Source organism: Galleria mellonella, unplaced genomic scaffold (genome assembly GCF_026898425.1).
Source record: "Galleria mellonella isolate WM207_F2 unplaced genomic scaffold, CSIRO_AGI_GalMel_v1 utg172, whole genome shotgun sequence".
Lineage (NCBI taxonomy): Eukaryota > Metazoa > Arthropoda > Insecta > Lepidoptera > Pyralidae > Galleria > Galleria mellonella.
Window position 1 is genome coordinate 2,292,504 of NW_026442015.1, and position 25,554 is coordinate 2,318,057.

Here is a 25,554-nt window from a genome sequence, read left to right on the forward strand (position 1 = left end):
TATAATATATTGCTTAATTACCGTGAATTTGTTACTATGGCTTAACTGATCTGATTTTATCCTCACGAATTAACGATAAGATGAAGTAAAGTAAAAAATTGTTAGGGTGTGTATATATATATATATATATATATATATATATATATATATATATATATATATATATATATATATATATATATATATATTATACAAATTAGAATGGAATTAGAATGGCAAACAAGCTGACGGTCCACCTGATGGAAAGTGGTAACCATTGCCTAAAGACATGAGCAAGTACCATGGACATAACAGAGTATACTGTTTCGCGAATGATACCCCCCATGCGTTGCCATTCCTGAGGACTTAGCTGTTATTTCTCTGTACCCTGTGAATTCACGCCTTATCCCACCCTTCAAACCGAAACACAGCCATGCAAACATAACTGCTTTGCGGTTGAAACACGAATGGGACAGAGGTACTCAAGCAAACGACTTTTGTACAAAGTCTCTTTCTGGTAAATATATAAGTAAACTTTAATAAAAAAAAGACAGATTATAATATATTTATTTCTAAATTATTTAAACATTATAGTTAATAGAATATGATTTTCATCCTTAGATAAATTATATACAATACATAGTCATTTAGTCCTGTAATTTCTCTGTTGCAGCTGCCTATTGGCATTGGTATTCACTCACCATCAGTTAAGCTATGTATTCGTCCTATGTTATAAAAAAAATTAGTCTTTATACCCCTCGAATTAGTACAGTACAATATTTAGCACATTTAATAGATAAAAATATCAAGAAATAGGTTATTTATTTTATTGTTGTTTCTATACGAACCAATTATACATTAAAAATTGAAAACTGTACATAGAATCGAATACAAAAATGTAAGAAACTTCCACCAAGCGTAAAGATAAATTGCGGAAACAATATAATGTAGAATTCTAAACCAAAACTGTTTCTTCAAAGCCAAATCTGTGTTCTTCAAACCATCTTCAACTATGTACTTTCTGATTCCTATAATCCAAACGAGTATCATGTCACCCCAATTAAGGGTTTTACAATCAAATGGGAAAATGTTCTGATCAGTTTTTGATAGGCTTTGGTATAAATTTAAAGTATTGTTGTCAACAAAGGTCCATTCGTTTATCATAAAATATGATAATAGTGAATTAATTTTCCACGCTTTCGTGTATATTTTAATCAACCTGGAACAAAAATAAACGTGAAAAATTAAAATTAAATGTGTGCATTATGTAGTGGTGTAAAACTCAATGAGTCTTATTTTTTAGGGTAAATAAACAACAGGTACTAAAAGGAAAAAAAAAAGCTTATATTAACTTTTTTTCCTGGTTTTTTACAGACGAGAACTATATTTTTTATTCGAAAACTTTTAAATATTTTTACTGACACATTTTTAATTCTATGGATTAGGGAGGGGTGTGTCATATCATAGATAATCTATACTTACATTGGTTGTTTGCCTATTATCGACAGTATACCATCCACAAAGTACGCCGGTATGAAATGAAGGAACCACGTAAGTAGATATACAACAGACTTATATTTCGATTCAATAACATAAGTGTACCAAATTGCTTTTGGTGTTTGAAGATTTTGCCCCTTAATTTTCACCAATTTACTTAATTCACCTGAAAAAGAGAGAATGAGAAATACGAATTTAGTTAATTTTAAATTTTCGCGTTGTTCACATATATTTTAAATACAAATACAGTTATTTTAACTTAAAAACTCAAGTGCTATAGAAATTTAATCAAAATTAATCAATTTTGATTAAATTTCTATAGGACCAATTTGAAAGTATATCCTTTCAGATAAAAAATAATCCAAGTTGTAACTGACGGACTAACAACTACTAATACTAGTATCTGCTGTTTAACACTTGAATTTGTAAAATGTTTACCTGAAACAATAGGGTTTCGCGAATTTGAAATATTATATATTTGAATGTCCCTGTCACCAACTACCCATCTTCTGGACGTTTCCCATCCGGCTACTATTATTGAATTATTAACCATGTCAACAGGCATCATATTCATTTTGACATCTTTGTCTATAATTGCAGCATGTATCACACCTAATCCGGGGCCTATAATAATCTGAAAACATAATAGGTTTTAAATAAAAATTGTATTGCAAATCATCAGAGACATCATTTCATTGTCTGAAAATTCTATTATTATAATAAACGCAAAAGTTTGTGTTTGTTTGTTTCACTTGTGTGTGTTGTTGTTGCACTTTCACGCAAAAAGTACTGAACGGATTTGAATAAAATTTGGTATACGGGTAGGTTATACCCATATACCGTACTTCATGTGATTTACGCGAGCAGAGCCACGGGATAGAGTTGGTAATTATTATACGTAAGTCCACAATCGGGAATTTTATCCAAATAATAGGTTGAAAATTTTGCAATTGGTTAAGTTAGATATTTTTATCTTCCACAAATTTATATTCTCTTGTCTTCAGATCTTATTTTCAGATAGATTATAACTTTGGGATACCTATTGATTGAATATTCTGGTCCAGATACGCACTGAAGTCCTACAAATGTAACTGGCTATTTATAAAATCGAAAATTATAACTGGCCACTAATAAAATGGAACTCCTTGTGTTTTTTAAAAAAAAGTATTCGTCATTTGTTATTATTAAAAATATTTTTCCTGCTCCACACTAAATTATATTCCCTGCATTTTTTTATGAAAATATATAATTTTTAATGTGCCTTCAAGCGAATTTATTTAAGATACCGCCATACAAATAATTGCACTTGACAACTATCGTGTGTGTTTATTTAAATTTTCCACAACAAACTGTCTCCATATCCTGCAGTCAGCCGTCTTTATTGGTTTGGTTCCGTATGTGTACTATTTTTAATAGCACGTTGGATTGGATTACAGGTCAGTGGCACCGTTTTGTTATTTTTTTTTTAACGAGAGAAAATGGAATGGTAATCACGCCCGCGCTAACTGTATACACTGGCGGGGCACCAGTGAAAAATGACAGATGAGAATGAATAGGCAGGTAGTTAGCCCATCGTGATGAGTAAACCTGGGATTCAGCACGATAGTCTCTAGGGTGAACCACGTGGAGGTCGACCTGACATGTATATTACTAGCAATGGGGTTTGTAGTCCGTATTAGTAACAATCCCTCTCCTCCCTTATTGGTACCGTTGTTTTATGGGTATTTGTTGTCTAATTTATATATGATGTCGTTACCGTGTGGTCCTGGCATAGAATGGGCCATTCCATCCTTACCCCGTGGGTATGGTAACAGGTGATTAAGGGAACTTAATGGTCGATAGATATCCCTCTTAAAAAATCACTAAAGCCTACCTGTGGTTGTCAACCCGCCTGCTAAGCGTGGAAGTTACTGACATCCACACCACTCCCCTTTCATAGGGGAGGCCTACCATATGTTTAGTAGTAGACAGTTAATGGTTAATATTAATAAATTACAAATTAAAATCTTACATAGTGAGGTCACGTTTACCAGAGGGAGACTTTGTACAAAAGTCGATTGCTTGGGTGCCTCTGTCCCATTCGTGTTTCTACCGTGAAGCAGTTGTGTTTGCATAGCTGTGTTTCGGTTTGAAGGGTTGGATATGGCGTGAATTTACAGGGTACAGAGGAATAACACCCGAGTTCTCAGGAATGGCAACGCATGGGGTGTATCATGGGCGAAACAGTATACTCTGTTATGCCCATGGTACTGCTCATGTCTATAGGCGACGGTTACCACTTTCCATCAGATGGGCCGTCAGCTTGTTTGCCATTCTAAGTTGTATAAAAAAAACGTTTTCAAGATATGATGATCGCCTATATTAATTAAGCTATTAGAAAGGCAGTAGAATCTTACCCCAGTGGCACCAAATGCACAACTCTTATCCAACCACCCTGGAGAAGGCTCTAACGCAGATGCAATTACTGAAAAAGTGTAATACAAATTCTATATTATAAGAATAAAATATAAATGTAAATATAAATAAATATCCAATAAATACATTTTTAATTTTATAATTTTAATTAACTGCATTATTATAAAGAAAAATACACTAGATAAGTAAGTAAGGATATTTATCCTGTACAGGTAGTAATACTTAAAAGATATTGTTAGAATAAAAAAAAAAGGATATAATATACTGTATTTCATTTGAATTGTTAATTGTCATTGTATATTTTTGTTTATGGTGCAATAAAAAGTTAAATAAATATACTTATTATTTTATTTTTTTAAATATAAATAAAAATCTATTACCGAATGTATATAAGTGCATCACTTCGTTTCGCTTTTTTAAAGGGTACTTTATCAGAATACAATACCATAATACCTTAGTTCCCACAAGTGAAATGTATCATAGGCGACACAGTATACTCTGTTATGTCCATGGTACTGTTCATATCGACAGTTACTACTTTTATTACGTGGATCATCAGCTTATTTGTCAGTCAAGTTGCATTAAAAAAAAAAACTTCAGAACGGCTGTGCTCATTATTATTTAACTTAGGAATTTTTTGTTGTTTTTTCAATTGTCTAGACAAGGTTTATGTTAAAAAACGTTTGAAAACCCATACAGAAAAGTTAAGACTTTGTATTTTTAAACGCCATATAAATGTTTGTGAATAAATGATAGGGAAGATTTTATCTTATTTTCTTTATTAATATACTCTTGCGAAGATGGAGTACCATAAAGTGAGTTTTATACAAATGTGAAAGTTAGAACTGAGTTATTAAAAAATTTGGTATAATAAAGACCGTGGTCACTGTAGCACACAGACGCCTACTAAAACGTGCATTTTACATATTACACTTTTTGAAGAACCCCATACTGTAGTCTTCAGGAAATACCTCAGCAGAGAGCTCTTTCCACTGCTTGAGCGTTCGCGGAAAAAATTCCTCTGAAACCACACAGCACGGGGGAGAGGAGGGATTGTTAGTAATGGAGTCAAATAGCCCCATTACTAGCAATATACTTTGTCAGGTCGACCTCCACGTGGTTCCCCCTGGAAACCATCGTAATTCATGAATTTATCAGGATGGGCTAACTGACCCGCTTTCATTTTCATCGATTATTTATCACTGGTGCCCTGCCAGCGTAGCGCAGACGGGGTGACCATACCATTATCACCCATTAAAAAAAAACCACACTGCACGCAACCATTTACGTCCTAGCGTGTGAGTATGAATTCCCTGTCGATATTTATAATATTAGTTAGAATTATTATAATACAGATACGTACCAATAGGTGGTCTTATTAAACAAATAGGCAACTCCTTTGCGTTGCTTCTTATCAAATCTTCTGCTACAATTTTCGAGAACGTGTATGTATTTGGCCATCTTTTTATTAATCTAAAAAAAAAAAATAGATAAATACTCTTTTTAAATTTTCTCCAAAAGATTATATTAGTAAACTTATTATAAATACAAACAAATTAAAATTACACTAAGCAAGAACTAAGTGGGTAGCCTTTTTCCTAATAGCGATCTCTTCCAGTCTTCCGTGTGGTCCTGGCATAGAATAGGCCACCCCATCCTTTTTCGTGGGTGTCGTAAGAGGCAACTAAGAAGGGCGAGGTATAGGCTGCTGCATCCCTCTTAAAACATCTCAAAAGCCGAACTGCGGTTGCCAATCCGCCTGCCAAGCGTGGCAACTACTGGTAATACCCCCCTAGGAGGAGGTTTATGAACAGCAATGGACAGTTAAAAGCTGATATGATGATTTCTTCCAGATAACCTTTGAATGAAGACGTGTAATTATAAATAATTTGATCGGAGGCACGAAATTCTGTTTGTTTTTTTAATACATATATAATAGACATATATATATAGAGATATAATAGTCACAAATTAAAAAATAATTCGGTGATATTTTTTTTATATTTACAAATTACTTTTTAGTTAATTTAACACATTTTGTAACAACACAGATAATTATATTATTAATATATGGCGAAGTTATAAATCTAATATAATAAATTTGTAACTAGACGATGTCTGTATAACGGGTGATATTAAAAAAAATTAATATAAGGGTCATAATAGATGCCAAAAAAAATTAAAAAAAATTGTCTTTCTGTATGTTAGTTCGGCATCACGCAAAAATACTGTATCACATTGGATGTGATTTTTATAATTGTATTCTTTAAACTCTATTTGTAAATAGTATGTTTCATCTTGATACGTCATCTTGATAGTAGTGGTTTAATTGATGTCAAAAAGTTAGTAAGAAATAAATATAAACATATAGAAGTACTTGTATTAAATTACAACAAGGTAAAATACTTGGTTGAGCGACACATTAACCCAGTAAGTGTAGTGCTAAATTAACAATTAATAAAGATCTGAATAAACAAACACTTACTGCACCGCACGCACTAACATACTTGATACCAAAATGTGCATATTTCAAAAAGTAGGTTCTCGATTCGATTATATTTTTGTTTTATGTTTGTTACTTCATAACTCTGTCAGTTGTCAACGCGCGCATAATACCTCTGGTATTGCAGGCGTTCATAGGCTACGCTTACCAACAGGTAGGCCGTATGCTTGTTTGCCACTTCAGCGGTATAAAAAAAATTTAAGTTGATTTTCTGTGGAACCCAACCTTTATTAAAATGGAATAATAATTCCACATGCGCAATTAGTTTACGCTGGCGGGGTGACAGAGAGGGATGATATGCGAGGAAGAAGTAAATTTTTTTATTATGAATTCTTCCTTTGATTTAAACCTACAACTACAAACTCATTTCTTTATCTGTAAAGTACAAACTGGGGTAAATACCTCTACGGATTTCTAGTTTATAAAATCGTTCTGAAAGCAGTAATCTGACTCATAAGTATATGATTTTTTTTTTATTTTTTCATTGCGAAAAAGAACGGTAAAGAGCAAATTCAATTTTACCAAAGTTTAGTTGGAGAAAAATCAATTTAAATAGCTAACAATGCTGAAAGACAGTCAAATTATTTTTCTAATTTTAAAGAAGATTCATAGGCTTATATTTTACTTAAGACAATTGCTGGTAAAATGGACTGTCCCATCCTAAAATATTGGGTGGGACAGGTTACCAATGCAAGAGCGTAATGACCGCTCATTTACTAACATATAGGTTAAGTAAATTTATAACTAACAATATAGGCCTTATGTTGTCTGTTTGTCTAATAAATATTAATATTATATAAAAAAAAAACTTATCATGATGTTTTGCTAATAAAGTCTATTTATTTGGCACTCTAAAAATTTTAACTGATTAACATAAGAAACGTAGTTAAAAATTTGTCTGGTAGTATTTCTAGGTTTGTCTACCCTGGTTAGTATTTCTAGGGTTGATTAATCAATTAACTACCTACCCAGGAGTAATATTTTCCAGAGTTTCGTCATTAAGTTGCTCAGCCAAATTTATCAACGTGTTCGGATTTATAGGAGTTGGATAAAATTTTTCTAAGACCTCTGTATTTATGTTGTCATAAGTTGCGGCGCTATATGCAGTAGATACATAAACAAAAGATCTGAAATAGTAATAAAAGAATTATAAATTTCTAAAATAAAGTAAATTTTGTAAGAGAGTGTATATGTGAATGAATGAAAAGTTAATCAAATTCTGTAGAAATTATCAGAAATACACTCTCTAAATGAAATCAGGAGGTATTTTTATAATGGACTGAATCCCCCCGCCTGTAATATCGGAATATGTTGGCGAGTTACCAGTGAGAGATGATCGATAAGGAACGAAAGCAGAGTGACAAATTCATAATAAATTAACCTCAATTTTTCCAGGAGGAATCGCAGGGACTTCGGTCTGACCACATTGCTAACAATATACTCTATATTTCTAACAATAGAGTCACTAATTCCCATTACTAACAATCCCCTTTCCCCTAATTTAAAGGATAGTATTAAATCGAAACGTTCAATTGACCAATCGTTTATTTCTATGTTAGCGGACATTGAACGTCAGCAGACTTTCTTATGGTCGGGTCAACTATTTGTTTCTATACTTTTTAATATATATGCTCTATTGAAGAAAAATATAAATACAAAAGTAATTTCCCCAAGATATCTGATTAATAAAGCTATTAATAAATACAACAACTGTATATACAGCGTTCGCTAGCTATGTTTCAGTCAGAAGGCTGGAATATGACAGTAAAATTACTGAGTATAGAGGCTTTATACTATAGTCCTCAAAATTACAACGAATGAGGGGTACCATGGATATCACAGAATTTTCTAAGACATCCACGGTGCTGTTAAGATGACAATTACCATTTTTCATTAGGTGGTCCGTCAGTTTGCTTGCCGTTCTAAGTTTCATTCTAATCCAAATTTTATTGAATTCAAACATAATCAAATAAATTCATGTCAAATAAATAATATCCTAATGTTTTAGATTCTAAACTTCTAAACTTTATAATATTATTTGTTTGATACGTCTTATTGCAATTGGTTCGCATAGCATAATAAATTTACGATCGATGTTAAGATATTAACGATGTTAACCTATGTTAAGCACCTGAACAGTCACAGGTACTTAACATAAATACTTAACTACTATAACAGGATTTGCCTCTTAAAGTAAGGCAATTCAAAGGAAAATGCTTATAAATGATACAGTTTCCTTTTTTGTTGGTTTCAAGTTTCTATAAAATACATACATAAGTTTTTTGCATCTCCGAGCTAAAGCCAACAGATCTCTTACGCCTCTAACGTTCGTCAGTGTTGTTTTTTTCAGAGGATCATCAAATCTGGTTGTTGCTGCTGCATGAATTATTATTTCCACCTGAAATAAGTTTTATGTATATCACCATTCATAATATAAACACACCATTAATAGTTGTATCTCACGGCTTCGCTCGCGTGAGTTAGTAAATCTAAAACATTACCAACTTTAGTAAAAAAGTGTTTTATAGTGGATCTCAACATTTTCCCCAAACAAAATATCTTTTAAAAACATTAAAAATGAAGTCTTCCTTATTAACTTGATAGATAAATGTACTGTGTTACTATATATTACCGATTTCAAAAAGAAAGAGGTTTTTAATTCGGTAGGTATTTTGTTTTTTGTTTGTTAGCTCATAACGCCGCCAGTTCTAAACCGATTTGGATTACTTTATCTGAAAGGATCTACTTACAGATTGGTTCATACATTCATGGTTTCGTACAAATATTATGAAAATCTGCTCAGTAGTTTAGTTTTTAGATCCAAATAACTGGTTTTGTTACAATTAAAGTCGGTTTTTTGTGGGAAACAATCTTAAACTATTGCCTAAAAACGTTAAGTTTTACTGTTAGAACACTATATACCAAAAGGAATTAAAGGATGTACTTAAATAATTCAAATTTACCCAACATTATGTACAGTGGAGTTGATTCTGAGAAGACATTCCTCTATATCTTTTTTTTTTAAGTTAATATTTTTAGTTAGTTTGACAGTTTTGCAAATTACTGTTTATCTTTTGTTTATAGACCATCATAAACTAAATTTATTATAATTTTGATTTATACTTTTTAAAAAATTGGATCATTCTATGCAATAAACTAAAGATTCCGCTATGATATCAAATTAAATTTTAATTAAAGACAAAAATTTAAATAAATGCCACCATAGAATCTCGCCCATTGTCTATTTTCCCTCTTTACATACTTGATTATTTATGGAACTATGAAAATCTTCGAAACTTTATAAAATAGGAATTCCATTTTGATATTTTAAAATAATCATATTAATAATATTTTTCTAAGTAACATTACGTTATTAATACAGTAGCCTAATATATAAACATAAATTACTTTTCAACAATCTTACCTCGTTCGTTAATTTTAACACATCTTCCGTGCTTATTCCCAGACCGATTTCCGTCATGTCACTCACTATTGGCACCAGTTTATTTTTAAAATTTGGCTGTCTATTTCGTAAATTTTCATAAACCTAAGTATAAAAATAAATAAGTAAAAATTTTAAATAGTTTTCACCAATTACGATTTTAATTAATTTATTAATATGAGATTTTAAGAAATAGTTACATTTATTCTATAAATATTATAACAACTAAATTCTAAAACATTCACTTTATTTACAGACAGTGTAAATAATATCGGAAATAAGCATACTTTGTGCAATTTGGAATAGCAAACAAGCTGATGGTGCACCTAATAGAAAATGGTTTTCGTTGTCTATAAACATGAACTATATTATAAAATACATTATAATTAATAGTGAATCGTTACGGATTTAAACTCTATCGATTGCAAAAAGAGATATCAAATTCGATCAAAATTAGCGGAGGTTTCGTGTAACGTGTTTTTATTTTAATATTTTTATTATTAAACTTAAAAACATAAATAAGCTGACGGTCTACCTGATAAAAAACGGTAACTGTCGCCGATAAACATAAACAACACCATGGATGTCACAGTACTCTGTGATACATCATGCGTCGTCATTCTTGAGGTACATCCGAAGGCAGTTATATCAAGAAGTTATAACGAACTTACTGGATCCATGAGTACGTCCTCAAGCCGTTGTTCCACAGATTTTCCTTTTTTTGGTCGCAATAGTATGTAAATTAATTTCAAATTACACGCTCTGTAAAAAAATATATACTATCGTTACAAACTGATAAGTGAAAGAGAAAAAATGAAATATACATTTCATACATTTCAAAACCGGTTTGATACGATTCCGTTGTAATAATTAATAGTAATAACAAAATTACTAGTTTTGCCAACAACAAAACAATTGAAACACACTCTAAAATTATCTTTTAGTAGCTATTAGTAACAATACCTTAACAATTTCTCAATTAGATGTTTTCCCATGAAACCTGACCCGCCGGTGAGGAGCACCACGCGCCCTGCGTAAAATTTCTGTATCTCGGAGTCACCTCGCTGTAGGGCTTCATTCATTGCCTTCTGTTTGGACATTTCTGCCACTTCTATTGCAAGTGCTGGATCCATGGCTGCTGGTCTGTTTCGATAGAGCTTAATGAAAATGTAAACAAAGAATAATTGATCCAACCATAAAACAGTCTGCTGATGTCCGATAGTAGTTCAAATTATTATTTGATTAAATTAAATGCATCGATTTGTAGTTATTACTAATTTTATTTAGAGAGTGATTCTGTGATAATTAAAAAAAAAATACCTTTTAGTTAAAGTTATATTGTAAATAGAACTAGAAATGAAAGAAAGTATTTATTTGCAAAAACGAGCAAGTTTACGTTTTCTAACTTTATTTTCTTTTTTATTTATTTAATTTAATGAAAACTCGTAATCTCCTATAGACGTGAACCACGGCCTATATTGCCACTTCTCAGGACTGAAATGTTAGACTTCCGTACCCAGTAATTTCATTACCAACTATCTATAGCATTTTTATATAATTTTTACTAGCAAATAAACTGACACCCTACTCTATGTAAAGAGGTTACATTCGCCCACAGACATCATGAATCTCACTGATACATACATTACAATACATTGTGATGCCCATAGTTCTCATCCTGCGTTGCTATTCCAGAGAACTGCGGTGTTATATCTCGGTATCCTGTAATTTCACTGTCATATCTCACCTTTCGAATCGAAACACAGCAATGCAAGCATAGCTACATCACGGCGGAAACATGAGGTGGAACCCCAGCAGATATTTGTAGTGTCTTCTTTAAATTAATATGGTAAATATTTACAATGTAAAATAAGATACCGTAAAAATACACTTAAAAAAGAAAATAAAATTGTCAATAAATACGTACAGAAGCAAATGTGCTGTTTTGAAGCCTCTTTTCAACTAATAAAGGAATTAAAAAGAAACAAAGAAAGTCATCACGTAGGTGTAGGTAACGAAGTTGATTAATTTATGTACATTTTTTATGTTCCGGAAAAAAACATTCCAAAAGTTTAGTTTTTGTTTTCATTCCATTGTCAATGATTTCATTTACATAATTTCTAGTTTAATTAGGTAATTTATTGAGCTGCTGATTTTTGTAAAGCTAGTTGACAATTTTATTCCTATTTGAAACACACTGAATATCTCACAGATGTACCAGCGTCGCTTTATGTTATTGGGAGACGCTTACGTTATCCCTTATCTAATGTTATAAGTAAATTTGCAAGGAAGCAACTTAGTAATTATCAAATTAAGCAAAAAATTGAAGAAGACAGAAACATTGATTAGCAGAGTGGAATGATGAAAATAATAATAAATAAATAAAAGAAAAAGATATATTTTCCTTATAAAATACAAATGTACACATAACACACACACACACACACACACAAAAAACACATATTACATACTAAAAAATTTTTGTTTTTCTTTTTATATTATTAAGTGATGTAAATCTATATATGTATGTAGAACTATAACTAAATTATAACTTGGGAAGACAATGGCTCCATGACATACAGTTAACGCTAGTTTTGGAGGCAAGACTACATGTAATTTCACTGTTTATAGTTCAATAAAAGATTATTATTATTATATCCGATCTTCTCAGTCTATTGGTTTTGTAAAAACAACGACAGGATTATCTTTCAAAATCTCTTTTATTATTATTTTTACAAATTTCACATCTTGCTTCATAAAGAGAGGAGATGGCTAACTTATCTCCGGCAGAAACACAATTGGCCGGGATTAAGAGTCCCAGGGGAAGGAACCGGCGTACAATGCGGGCAGTATCTAAGAGCGCCGGTTTCTGCATCTTTCTCGAGTGTGAAAATCTCAACCGTATGACATGTTGTTCCAGACTAGTTGGGACAAGACAATTCACCAACAGAACGATTGGCACGATTTTGGTGGATGCAATCCCCATATTTCGATCACCTCTTTCACGATTTCCAAGGATTGGTTACTATCATCATCATACTCGTATCAGCCTTTAAATGTATTGTTATTCACAGTGTTAACAATGTTATGTACAGCTGTCCATAGAACTTCTCAATATTACTCAAAATCTCAAATGCGGCGGAAATTATATCACCGATGTCTTTAATTTTGTCAGTTGGCTTCGTCCAATAGCCAAATCTCTCTTAATTCCTCTATATTTCCTATTGAATGCATGTAATATTGAACTGGCGTATGTGACACTCTATATATTTGGTGATTTGCCTATATTCTGATATAAACGTTGAAAACTAAGACCACAATTTCCCACGTTTCCCGTTTTGGGGTATTTTTTTGGGCGGTGGTGGGTCTGCAAATATAACTCCTACTGCTTCGACAGTTTCCACAAGCTTATCGTTGTTATCCTCCACTGTTTCACAGTTATTTGGGCACTGAAAACAATTTGACAATTCAAATTGAAAATCTCTGCCGAATATTCTTAACACTCTGCTTTACCATTATCGTGACTGCTACCTTGGTCAGGAATAGCAATTTTGACAGGGAATTGGACCATTTCTTTCTAGAGTTTGCCATTGGGAGGTTTTGCTAACGTTTGTGTCAACGACTGACACGCTTGGCGGGCGGTTTTGCACATGCAGTTTTTTTATGAGTGAAAATGGCATTGTAACCCCGTCTGCGCTACCTGTATACACTGGCAGAGTACCAATGAGAGATGATAGGTGACGATGAAAAGGCAGATCAGTTAGCCTATCATGACGAATTCAACTGTAAATTAGTCACGATAGTTTCCAGGGGGAATCGCGTGGAGGTCGACCTAATATGGTACATTGATAGCAACGGGGACTAAACTCCCTATTACTAACAATCTCTTCCCCCGGTAACTGCAGTTAGGCTTTTGGTGATATTTTAAGAGAGACCCTGCTACCCATCTGTCGCCAATAATTGCTTTAGTAGCCTCTTACACACACGGGAATGGCCTTTTCTTTGCCAGGACCACACGGCAAACTACTTTCAATAGTTACTGTTAAATGTAATAATACTTTGTTTTCCTTATTAAATACCTAAATGTCTATTTGTCGAACAACTTTTTATTACGATTATTTTCCAGGAGGATAGGGTAAGTGGGGAGAATGGGCGTTGACTACTTAAAAAAGACAAATATTTACTCTTAAACATCCCTTTTCGAAGCTTCAATCGCATTCTAGAGCGGGCAGCAATCAATTCTGGAGTGGCCATGGTAGGTATTAAATTTTAATTTATATACTTCTATTTTTTTTTTTTTACAACTTAGAATGACAAACAAGCTGACGGCCCACCTGATAGAAAGTGGTAATCGTCGCCTATAGACATAAGCAGTACCATGGACATAACATAATTTCCTTTTATTGTTTTTTGCCTCTTTAAAATAAATTAACCCAATTTTAGGTATTCTATTTTTATTATATGACTTATTAATTACTTAAGTACTTAATTTAAATGATCATCTATGATGAATCCAACAAGAATTATCCACGATGATTTCCAGGCAGTACTGCGCGGTTGACCTGATAGGATATATTGCTAACAATGGTGATATTAGATCGAATGGGGTCTAATATCTGTCTTGTCACAACTGACAATCCTTTTTTTCCTCATATAAGTAAATATTTAATGAGCATGTTGCTGACTAAAAATTTAAATGATCATCTATGATGAATCCAACAAGAATTATCCACGATGATTTCCAGGCAGTACTGCGCGGTTGACCTGATAGGATATATTGCTAACAATGGTGATATTAGATCGAATGGGGTCTAATATCTGTCTTGTCACAACTGACAATCCTTTTTTTCCTCATATAAGTAAATATTTAATGAGCATGTTGCTGGAGAATTTAATTCTCGATGAAAAGACAGATGTTCTTAAACCTAAGTCACTTGAAAGTTTTGCTCGTATGACTACGCATCTAATTTTTTTTATACAACTTAAAATGACAAACAAGGTAACGGCACACCTGATGGAAAATGGTAACCGTCGCCTATAGACATGATTAGTACCATGGACATGACAGAGTATACTGTTTCGCCCATGATACCACCCATGCGTTGCCACTCCTGAGGACTCAGGTGTTATTCCTCTGTACCCTGTAAATTCATACCATATCCCACCCTCCAAACCGAAACACAGCTATGCAAACACAACTGCTTCACGGTAGAAACACGAGTGGGACAGAGGTACTCAAGCAAACGAGTTTTGTACAAAGTCTCCGTCTGGTTAAAGTCTAATTTTGAAATAATAACTTAAAATGGACGCTCCGATTTCAATACGTCATTTTTATTTGAATATTGTGTTATTGTATTTAGTATTGAATACTTGGATAAGTACGTGTTTTTTTTTAAAACAAAATTCTACTCAGTCATGGTGACTGGATAGGAATTAATTGAATAAAAATGTGATACCTGTTACGTTTGTATTTATTTATGTAAATATATTTGACCTAAAGACAAAAACCTTGAGTCCATACTAAATAATAAATACTAACATTGTCTACTAAGTAATTTATATCTTTACGATTTCTTTTTTAATTTTTCTGATAGAGTCTTTGTACATAAGCCTTTTATGTGAGTAGATACCTCTGTTCAGACCGATTATGCATCTCTGAGTAATAAATAGCCAAATAATTTATAATAAAGCCAAATTACCCATCACAATTAGGTGTTATATTAATAAGAATCTTACACTATTGTTTATTTTAAAAGAATATAAATATTTGTTGAAATTATAACAGAAACACTCTCCGCAAATAAAATTAATAATGATTCGAAACATCAGTTCGATTTTTTATTTGTATTTCTAATGAATATTTGCAGACTGTCATAAAACAGTAATTAACCATAAGGTTAATTATTCGTTGGTTTACATTTTCATAAGTTCAATTGAAACATACTACAATATAAAATTGTCTTGTAAAGGAGCGACAAATATTCGGTTTCCACAGTTTTTGATACAAATTAATTTACTTTATACTAGATTGCATGAAAAGCTTTGACCAAGTCGTTTGGGATTTAACCAGAAATCGATTTTTTTGTATGTCGATAAATTCCCGGTACTAAGCAAAGGTTACCCTTATATTCTTTATTTAGTTTTTGTATGTTTTCAGATAATTCCTATAGTATAGAGTTATAGCGACTCATCTCTGCCCAGCAATGTAGTGACTGTAGCTTAATAATGGGGTTAGCGGCTCCATTGCTCGTAATAGACTTTATTAAATCGTTCTTCATGCGGTTCGCCCCGGAAACCATCATTTATTCTTGAAATTACCACGATAGGCTTACTGACATGCTTACACACTCACTTATTATCTGGTGCCCGCCAGTATATACCGATAATGGAGCCCGGATACCATTCTATTATCATCCATTCACAAAAAAACTACAGCTTATATTTTCCACTTATGGGAAAAGGTCTATGCCCAGTAGTGGGTTTTTTTATACAACTTAGAATGGCAAACAAGCTGACGGTCCATCTGATGGAAAGTGGTAACCGTCGCCTATAGACATGAGCAGTACCATGGACATGACAGAGTATACAGTATCGCCCATGATACCCCTCATGCGTTGCCACTCCTGAGGACTCAGGTGTTATTCCTCTGTACCCAGTAAATTCACGCCATATCCCACCCTTCAAACCGAAATACAGCCATGCAAACACAACTGCTTCACGGTTGAAACACGAGTAGGATAGAGGTACCCAAGCAATCGACTTTTGTACAACTTTTCTATAAAGGGATATGGTAAATAAAAATGAAAGTAATGTATTGTTCAAATTTATTTGTCTAAAAAACAGATTTAGTTGTGTAATTGTTTAAAGGAACACAGCATCATCACTAGCCATTACAGAATAAATTACATCGTTATATGTCAAGCAAAATACGGATTTTTACATCAACGAAACATAAATATATACACCATTTTTTTTTATTTACAGTTATTTAAAAAATTTAACAAATATATTACATATTTTTTCTAGAATTTAATACAATATCGAATACTTTTACACAGACTTTTATATAGTTTTACTTATATTTATCTATTAAAAAAAAACCTAATTTTTTTATTATAAAATCTTTTACATAAAGTAGTAAAAACATTTCAACAATGAAATTATAAAATAATACAACAAATCCTAATGATTATTCCTATATTGGAATGTTATAATTTTATAACAAAAGTGTAAATTTTTATGATAATATGAAAATACGTTAAAAGGATAAGAAAAAGATAGATGTTCATCGCTTCCTCTCAATCACGCAATAATAAGGCCGCGACCATAACAAAATGTACATTTATTTATAATTAGACCCTTTTCGATTACTAATCACGAATAATTGTTATAAAATATTACTATTATTAAAATATGAAACTTATTATTACTAATATAATAAATGTGCAAAATAATGAGCTTGTTTGTTACCTCTTGGCGAATTTACGGTATAATTATATTTCGCATACAAATAGAATATTATTTTGAACGCGCCGACGCGACTATAACCAATCAAATATACATATTTCAATCATACAAGAAAAGGATATGATTTTCATATTTTAATAATACTATTTCTATGTGTACTTTTTACATCGCTTATGGTTCTCTTCAAGAGTTGCTAATTCAGCGTACTAGTTATGTCTTTTACGGAAGATAACGTATATTGGGGGTGCAAATAATAAGCACAATTGCGGCATCTATGTATATAAATATAAACTATGTAGCTTATTTTTTTTTTTTATTGGAGCTTATTTCATAAACACATAATTCGGTGTGAAATTTCGAAACTTTATAACGTTTAAATATATATACGAGTACTAACCCCCTTATTCATAACAATGCCAAGTTAAAATATATTTTAACAATTGAAATGCTTTGTATTTTTATTTCACGTTAATTTCTCAATTTGAAAGAAAGTGACAAAAGACTGCAATAGTTAATTTGGGTTGAAAGATTGGAGTTGATTTGAAATTTTATGAATAAAGGAGTTAAAACTTCAATTAAGCTATAACTATATAAAACAATAAAATTAATAAATATTCCTACCGACACGGGAATCGAACCAAATATAATTTCATTTGTTTTGATAGTGAAAAACAACATCAGTCATGATAAATCAGCACGGCATGAACACGAGATAATAAACATCCTATAATTAAAAATAAAAGAACATTCACCAAAATTGCTTCAGAATTGTTGAATAGGTATACTGCGTAATCTACGCACGAAACACACACACAAAACATTGCAGTCAAATTAATAATCTAAATTTTTTTAAGTCTGTTGAACCAGATAGAAGCTTTTAACAGGTTTCACCAGGGTTTACAAGAATTCATAGCCGTGAAGTTTTGTAAAATAATTACTAGTGTATTTGATTAACATTTTGTTGTTCAAACATATCACTAACGCAGTCTAAACTATGTCTTAAGTTCGTAATGCCTGTATTATTAAGTCTCTTAAAATTCACAAAAAGATTTCTGAATAGGACAATAAAAGTAAAATTATTTTTTAGTAAGATTTAAAAAAACTAAAAGTTTTGAAATTTATAAATCAAATTTTCGAATAGACAACAAAATTTGTGGTATTTAGATGTCTAGTTATACTATCCAGCAAAAGTGAATTTAGGTCAAATGAGCGAATCCTTTTTCCTCCAATTTTTCTTTAGCATAAAAGCGGCAATAGTCAAAAGCTCGTAGTTGTACAAATTCATTGCCAATAATTTTGAACACTGTTTTATCATTACAAACAGTTTTATGGGTTGTTTTTTCGTTTAGCTAGAAGTGATTAATATATAGCAATGTCTATACATTGTAGTTGCCAATATGTAATATATTACATAATATTGACCCAATAACGGTTATAATATCGAAATAAAAAACTCGATCTAAATAAATATAGATACCCGACCACTATGGAAAATCTTTAAATGAATATAAACTTTTGGACTCAACTTTCCTGATTTAATGTTTTTGTTTTGTGCTTTTATTCCTTTCATCTAAGTCCACCTTAATATTTTATTTTCAATTTAACAGGGAATGTTAAACACTGCTACAAACACGGTAAAACACTCCTAATCAGTTCCTTTTTACACATTTTTAGAAACAAGTATCACTTATACTAAACTAACAGACTTCGAAAATAGATCCGTCGGGTCGGGATAAATTTATTTTATTAATCTATTCATAAAAAAGCAAACCTCAACCTATTCTAACAGTGTTTTGTGACTATCTTAAATTATTATTCATTATACCTATAATTAATATTAAGGACTTAATTATACAAACTGTTCAATACTTACACAATAATAGTGTATAGATTGTATTGTAAATATGAAGTCTTATAGATTTGGCTCGAAAAAAAAAGATAAACACTTTACTAGCTAAAATAGGTTCATGTTCGACATTTTTATGAATAAGCCTGGTCGCATGCGTCAGTTTACAGAGTCGGATTCCCTAATTTGTATATCAAATAAGTCGTTAATTCTATAAATCAAAGAGGAGAGAGTATTGTAAATGGAGCTTCAGTGCTAGCATTGTACCCTGTCATATTGATCTCCACTCAATCTTGAGTATGAAACCATCGTGGAGAATTCCAATCGAATTCATCACGATGGGCCAACGGATTTGACTTCAACCTTTCCTATCATTCTTCACTGATACCCCGCCAGCATATCTCGCACACCGAGGGTCCCGTACAAAATATGCAAAACAATATATTACTTTGTGATGTAACCACACTTTTACGGGTTTCGGATTTTTCCTTCTACTTGCGCTGTACAAAATTGCTTCTTACAAAATTTCATGACTCTCAGTCCACGGGAAGTTGCCTACAGGTTTTAATTATTTCGCAAATAATAAAATAAACACTATAAACGGTAATATTTTTGATTGTGTTGGCTTAGAAGCTTAATTTTTTCATATCTTTAAGAGATTGCAAATTTGAATATTTGATATTTCACGTTCCTGAGAAAAAAATAATCCTACAAGAGTTCCGTTTTTTCTTTTGAGATATGGGACCCTAAAGACACCATTTTATAACCTTAATCGTCTGAGGGGTTCATCAGAGCAAATAATTAAATCGGAGTCTCTGATTAGAACTGATGTATGTCGCCAGGCTAAGATAATACCTTAAGCTCTAATTCGTAAATACTTAAACTAAAAAAAAAATTGTACATCTACATTTAAAACCAAATTTTCAGCTTATCAGACAGGTCATAGATTATAGTAACATAAGCGTATTACATATTTTGATAAATGATTAATGGTTAGATTTTACTATACCACCTTATGCATAAAAAATAAAACCTACAAACCTATTTTAGCTATTAGAGCGTTTTATTTTAACTTTCTTTCGCATTAATAAATCTAACGAATTAGTATTAATTTAAAAAGGATAAAACACTTTGATAAAATAGATTTATGAGAGATTTGAGGTTGTCGAATTCTAACAGAACAATGCAACATTGTTATTATTATTAAACAAAAGGTGCAAACAGTTAGGCCACGCTTCCATTTTGTTAGAAATTCTTGTTACAAATCCTACATGAAACTTTTTTGTATTTTCATTCAGTTTGAATCAATCTGTTATAACACCTTCGAACTAGACTACACTAGTAGGAACTTATTATAATACAAGAAATAAATGTAATCGCTGCCTGTTAAATAATCCCTTATCTCGATAGCTGAAACAGGTCTTTTTAATACTAGGACAACATAAATTCAAAAGTTCCATCTGATTTATTTAAAAAATTGCCATTTAATGTTTATGCCCCATGGTTAAAAGTAAGGGTAACAATGCTCCAATAGTTAAAATTATCATTTCGCAAAACTGTAATCCCCCAAAACCTTTTTTGGGGGGCACCCCCTCCTGCATGGGAAGGAGGGAGTGTGTGTGTGAGTGCGAGTGTGTAAGTTCAGGCAACACATGGACAGTTGCAACGTACAAAAATGTACCAGCTGAGAACAGCATGGCTATACCTGGAATTAAAAAACCTAAGTTACAATAATTACCTATTTTCATCTGGCAACCCTAGGTTGTGGCTAATTTAGAACAAGCAACTCGAATTCATTTTAGTAGTATTAAATAATTACATAATTATAACTTTTGTGTGTTTATTACTTCTGGGTGCTTTAACGATATAATAAGTTACCATGAAATTTGATGTGCATTTACTATATGGGATATAGAAAATGATATAGGCTTTTTAATCCGGTCAATAAACATGTTATCCTTACGAAGTCGTGAGTAAAAACTAAAAGTTTACAGATAATTTCGACGTTGCCCTTCAGTATGAACTGGCATATCAGTTAATACTGAAGGGCAACGTCAGAGCAGGACGAAGGGCAGTAGAATACTGGCATAGCAGTTGAGTAAAAGGTTATGTATATACTTTACCTGTTGCATTAAACTCGCTCAGCGTTTGTTTACTCTCGTTTCCAATACCAAAATACGTAAGAAGCGCTAGTAGAGGTGCTGAGCATGAGAATATAAGCAAATGCTTGCGTATCCTATTTCTGAAAAAAAAAATAACAGAAAATCAATATTATATTTTTTTTAGAATGACTCTTTACAGACTTGCTAATAGTATACAATAACAGGGCTCTAGTACATAGACGGGATAAAACGACGAGAATGAACTCGTCAGTTGGCCCATTGGGAGGAATTCCCTAGGAATTTACCACGGTGGTTTCTAGATAGGAATGCGTGATGGTCGACTTGACAGGACACAATCATTCCCCACTTTCGGTGCTAGTGTTTTTTAATGAAAGATAATGGAACGGATACCCCGCTTTAGCTAAAGGTATACGCTAGCGGAGTAAAAGTTAGGGATGATAAGTGAGAATGAAAAGGTAGGTTAGCCCATCGTGATGAATACACCTGAAATTCAGTATGATGGTTTCCAGTGGGGCCACGTGGAGGTCGGGCAAGTTGCTAGCAATGTGGTTGTTAGACCCTATTACTAACAATCATATAAAACAAATTTAATGCTATATCGTTCTCTCGTAGTCAACCTTTGAAAAATACATAAATGTAATTATGTAGTAAAATTAAATAATACATTCCTGATGTTACCATAAGATAGGCCATATGCTTGTTTGCCACCGTAGGTAGTATAACAAAAATGTATGAAAAAATACTTAACATTCGGCTTTCTCTGATTACCTCGCAAAGGACTTAGCGTGAAGATAGATACATAATATTAATTACCTTTCCAAACCAGCATGTAACAAGAAAGTGACAAGACCAAACGCAGCTGGCGCCTTGTGTAGCATAATGGCCAGAAATACGATCAACTCCACGTCGGCATGAGAGGTTGTGGCCGCTGCTCCCAAAGCAATACCATCAGCTGAAATCAATAGGGTTAAACATTAGTCAGTTATGAAGAGGGCTATGCTCGGAGTTTCTTTGCATAATAATATCCGAAATGAGGGTATCTGCAAAGAACCAAAGTGACCAACAAAGCCCGAAAAATAAGCAAACTGAACCAAGAGCCGATGGAAAAGAAAGGTTCTTGACTGGCGACCGGATATGGGAAAATGCAGTGTAGGATGACAACTAGATGGAGTGGACTACCTCAAATACATTGCAAGGAGTCAGTGAATGCAGATGGCATAAGACCGTTTCTTATAGCAATCTATAAGGGATGCCTATATTCAGCAGTGGACAAGATAATGGCTGAGATAACGAAGACGAGTCATTAGCTGTGCCCGTGTTGTGATAGAATAAGAAAATATATCGCCACTGCTTTTCATCCCATTCTTCGTTGTTAAACTGAGGGAAGAATTCATTAAAAACAGATTTCATTAATGGAAGTAAAATTTGAAATTAAACCCTAAATCCAAACATATTACTAGTATATTACTAGCAATTATATAATATTAGACATCATAACTAACAATCCCTTTTCCCCCTTATAAGTTATGTTATGACCATGTCTCTTAGAGGGAGGATTGAAATATTGGCACAATAAAAACAAATAAATAATCATGGTAAGAACTCAATAATTACGTTATTAAATGGGAAACTCACCAGCAGCGTGAACCACCAGACCCACAGTAGCCGTTACATTCTTTTCCACTGGATTACTCGATTCGTTATACCTAGTTGACACCTGATCGACTAGTAGCATGAATACAAACCCTGGAATGCAGATGACATCTAACAATCACTCTATATATAAAAGGTTAAATTGTAGTTGTTAGCTATAAGTAAAACTTTCATCTACTTATGCTATAGAATTTATTAGGGCACAAATTTCATAAATCGAAAGTTAATAAACAATAATTAAAGATTGTGACCCACAAAAAAAACAGACTTCAATTGTAACGAAATCAATTGTATTTTGATTTAAAAACTAAACTACTTAACTGATTTTAATAAAAATTTTATGGGACTAATATATAAGTAATATCCTTTCAAGTAAAAAAGAGTTTTCCAAATCAGTTGACATCTAATGGAGTTATGAAGTAACAAATATAAAATAAATACAATAGAACCTCCTTGTTTTTTAAAATGGTTGACAAAATATGTTAAGCCTCCTATCTTACTTAACAGACTATCCTACTAATCTAAATAAAATAAATACTATCCTTTTAACTTAACTACTATCTTAGTCTGTGATGTTCCAAATTTCTTGTCATTTATCAAGTTATGTTCCTTTGGGGAATTCATTCTGTTTCACTGATAGAATGCTTAAAGGGATGCTAATTATTTCATTCTCTAATAAAGTGCAGTTTTTACCATCTATGTCCATTGATGTCTATGTAAATTGTTAAATAGATTTTGAAGATTGATTTTATATTAAAAATGAGTTTGTTCTCTTGACACACTTTAACAATTCAACTAATCACTATGAAATGTAAAATACAATATTATTCAGTATGAAGAATATCTGGTCAATCAATGTATCCCAGTCACATAGGTATATAAAGTTACAAGTAAAAAATTTATATGGAATAAAGAGACAAGTGATCAGACAAATATAATCAATGTATAAACTAAAACATTGATAAAGAGAATCTCATTACCTAGCACAAGAGATATGCCTATAACTGAATGCAAATCATCATCATGTCCAGGTGGTTCAGCTGTGTAATCTTTAGTCACGATGGTTGGTAAAGATCTCTCACTGAACAGTGATCTAACACCTTCAGGAATGATTACAGCCAGGGCAGTACCAACTAACAGGCCAGCACCAAAAACTGTTACTTTTTGAAGCTTGTCCTGCGATAGAAATATATAAATAAACATACACGTAATACCTGCACCATCTGTTTTCAAACTAAGAAAAGTTTGTAGGTACTATCAATAGACAGTCTATCCATAACACAAAAATTATGTATTGAAATAATTTATTTTTGTAAATACATATATATATTATATATAGAGAATGCCCAAATACAAATAGGCATAATCATGAACACCAATAAATGTTTATATTGTACAGGAATTAAACTTGCAGCCATTAGAAGATAAAAGTCCTGTGCACCACTGAAATCAATGAAGAGTTAATAAACATTATTTTTTTAACAATTTTTTATTAAACATACATTACATCCAAAGAAGGGTTTCTATTCTAGAACAAGAAAATGAAGATAAAAGAAAGTAATAACATAGTAAGTAAAATACTCTATTTTACCACATGAGAAATGTTCAAAGAAAATTAATATACGGGCAATAAAAAGCAAAATAATAATGTTTAGAAATTTTGTCTATCTGTGTGAATTATTGTTCTGTTCTTCATCTTGGAAAAACTACTGCACCAAATCGGATAACTGTTTTTTTTTTAAATCATTGCCTAGTCCTTTAGACACACAAGTTTGTCCTAATTTAACAAAGTAGCGGGATAAAGCTTATGACAAATAAAAGAAAATTATTATTAAGTATTTGATTGATGTGGAAAGTTTTGTGTAATCAAAGTAAACAGATGTTGAACAGGTTTAATAGCAAAACAATGACTGCTAATAATTTCTGATACGAATAATAAACACCATACCTCAGACATGCTCACATTTAATGGAATACTCCCAGCAACGTACGATCCAATTAGCATAACAACTGCCAACAAAATAAGTATCAATGTCCCATCCATTTTATTTTGCTTTAAATTATAAAACTTTCACAGAGAAAATAAATTATACAAATTCTTGCTTAAACAAGAAAGCAATATTAGAAATAAAAAAATTTAGACCACATGTTTTTAGTAATGATGTTGAAATGGGGAATGATAATTTTTATTTTATTTATTTAATAATTTTGTAATTTGTTTCGGTATACGTAGATAGACACCGAGATCTTTTTTGACAGTGACAGTGACAGCTGATAGTAGTAGTTGTATTAATTTATTCTAATAGCAAGACAAAGGCTCTAAACCATACAGCCTAATTTTCAGTTAACAGTCAACAAATTAAACATAATGTCTGTCGATTTTATACAATATTAAAATTAGGTATTTAGATTTAATCGAGTGGTGACTTTTTGCTCTGTACATATTATAATTTATTTTATTTATAAATCAAATTTATTAGAAAGACAAAAAAAAAATAATACAATTAAGAAATGTTTGCAAATCAAACGATTTGATGTCGATTTTATTAAAAAAAAATATCGGAAAAGCCGTTATATTTAATAATGGTCAGCTGTAAATAAACCGAGAGAGGAGGGATTGTTAGTAATG

The 25,554-nt window shown here is 32.0% G+C and overlaps 2 protein-coding genes across 4 annotated transcripts; both read right to left on the bottom strand.

Moving 5' to 3' along the window:
- Nucleotides 1–530: 530 nt before the first annotated feature.
- Nucleotides 531–11,870, bottom strand: LOC113514456 (fatty acyl-CoA reductase wat-like). 3 transcript variants are annotated; one of them, XM_031908161.2, is made up of 11 exons: nucleotides 11,764–11,870; nucleotides 10,800–10,993; nucleotides 10,508–10,598; nucleotides 9,819–9,941; nucleotides 8,668–8,792; nucleotides 7,363–7,521; nucleotides 5,255–5,364; nucleotides 3,873–3,940; nucleotides 1,915–2,110; nucleotides 1,462–1,642; nucleotides 531–1,198 (listed from the first exon to the last, which is right to left on the bottom strand). In XM_031908161.2, exons 2-11 carry the CDS (start codon nucleotides 10,967–10,969, stop codon nucleotides 838–840), a joined length of 1,584 nt encoding a protein of 527 aa, XP_031764021.2. In that variant the 5' UTR covers nucleotides 10,970–10,993; nucleotides 11,764–11,870; the 3' UTR covers nucleotides 531–837. The 3 variants fall into 3 exon arrangements, with proteins under 3 accessions (XP_031764021.2, XP_026754349.2, XP_052749129.1); XM_026898548.3 differs by having other exon boundaries at nucleotides 10,800–10,979; nucleotides 11,764–11,867; XM_052893169.1 differs by lacking the exon at nucleotides 11,764–11,870 and adding an exon at nucleotides 11,584–11,717 and having other exon boundaries at nucleotides 10,800–10,979.
- Nucleotides 11,871–16,643: 4,773 nt separating this feature from the next.
- Nucleotides 16,644–25,187, bottom strand: LOC113514325 (zinc transporter ZIP9). Its single transcript, XM_026898384.3, has 6 exons — nucleotides 24,874–25,187; nucleotides 23,906–24,101; nucleotides 22,908–23,018; nucleotides 22,086–22,224; nucleotides 21,273–21,391; nucleotides 16,644–20,854 (listed from the first exon to the last, which is right to left on the bottom strand). Exons 1-6 carry the CDS (start codon nucleotides 24,967–24,969, stop codon nucleotides 20,634–20,636), a joined length of 882 nt encoding a protein of 293 aa, XP_026754185.1. The 5' UTR covers nucleotides 24,970–25,187; the 3' UTR covers nucleotides 16,644–20,633.
- Nucleotides 25,188–25,554: the final 367 nt, after the last annotated feature.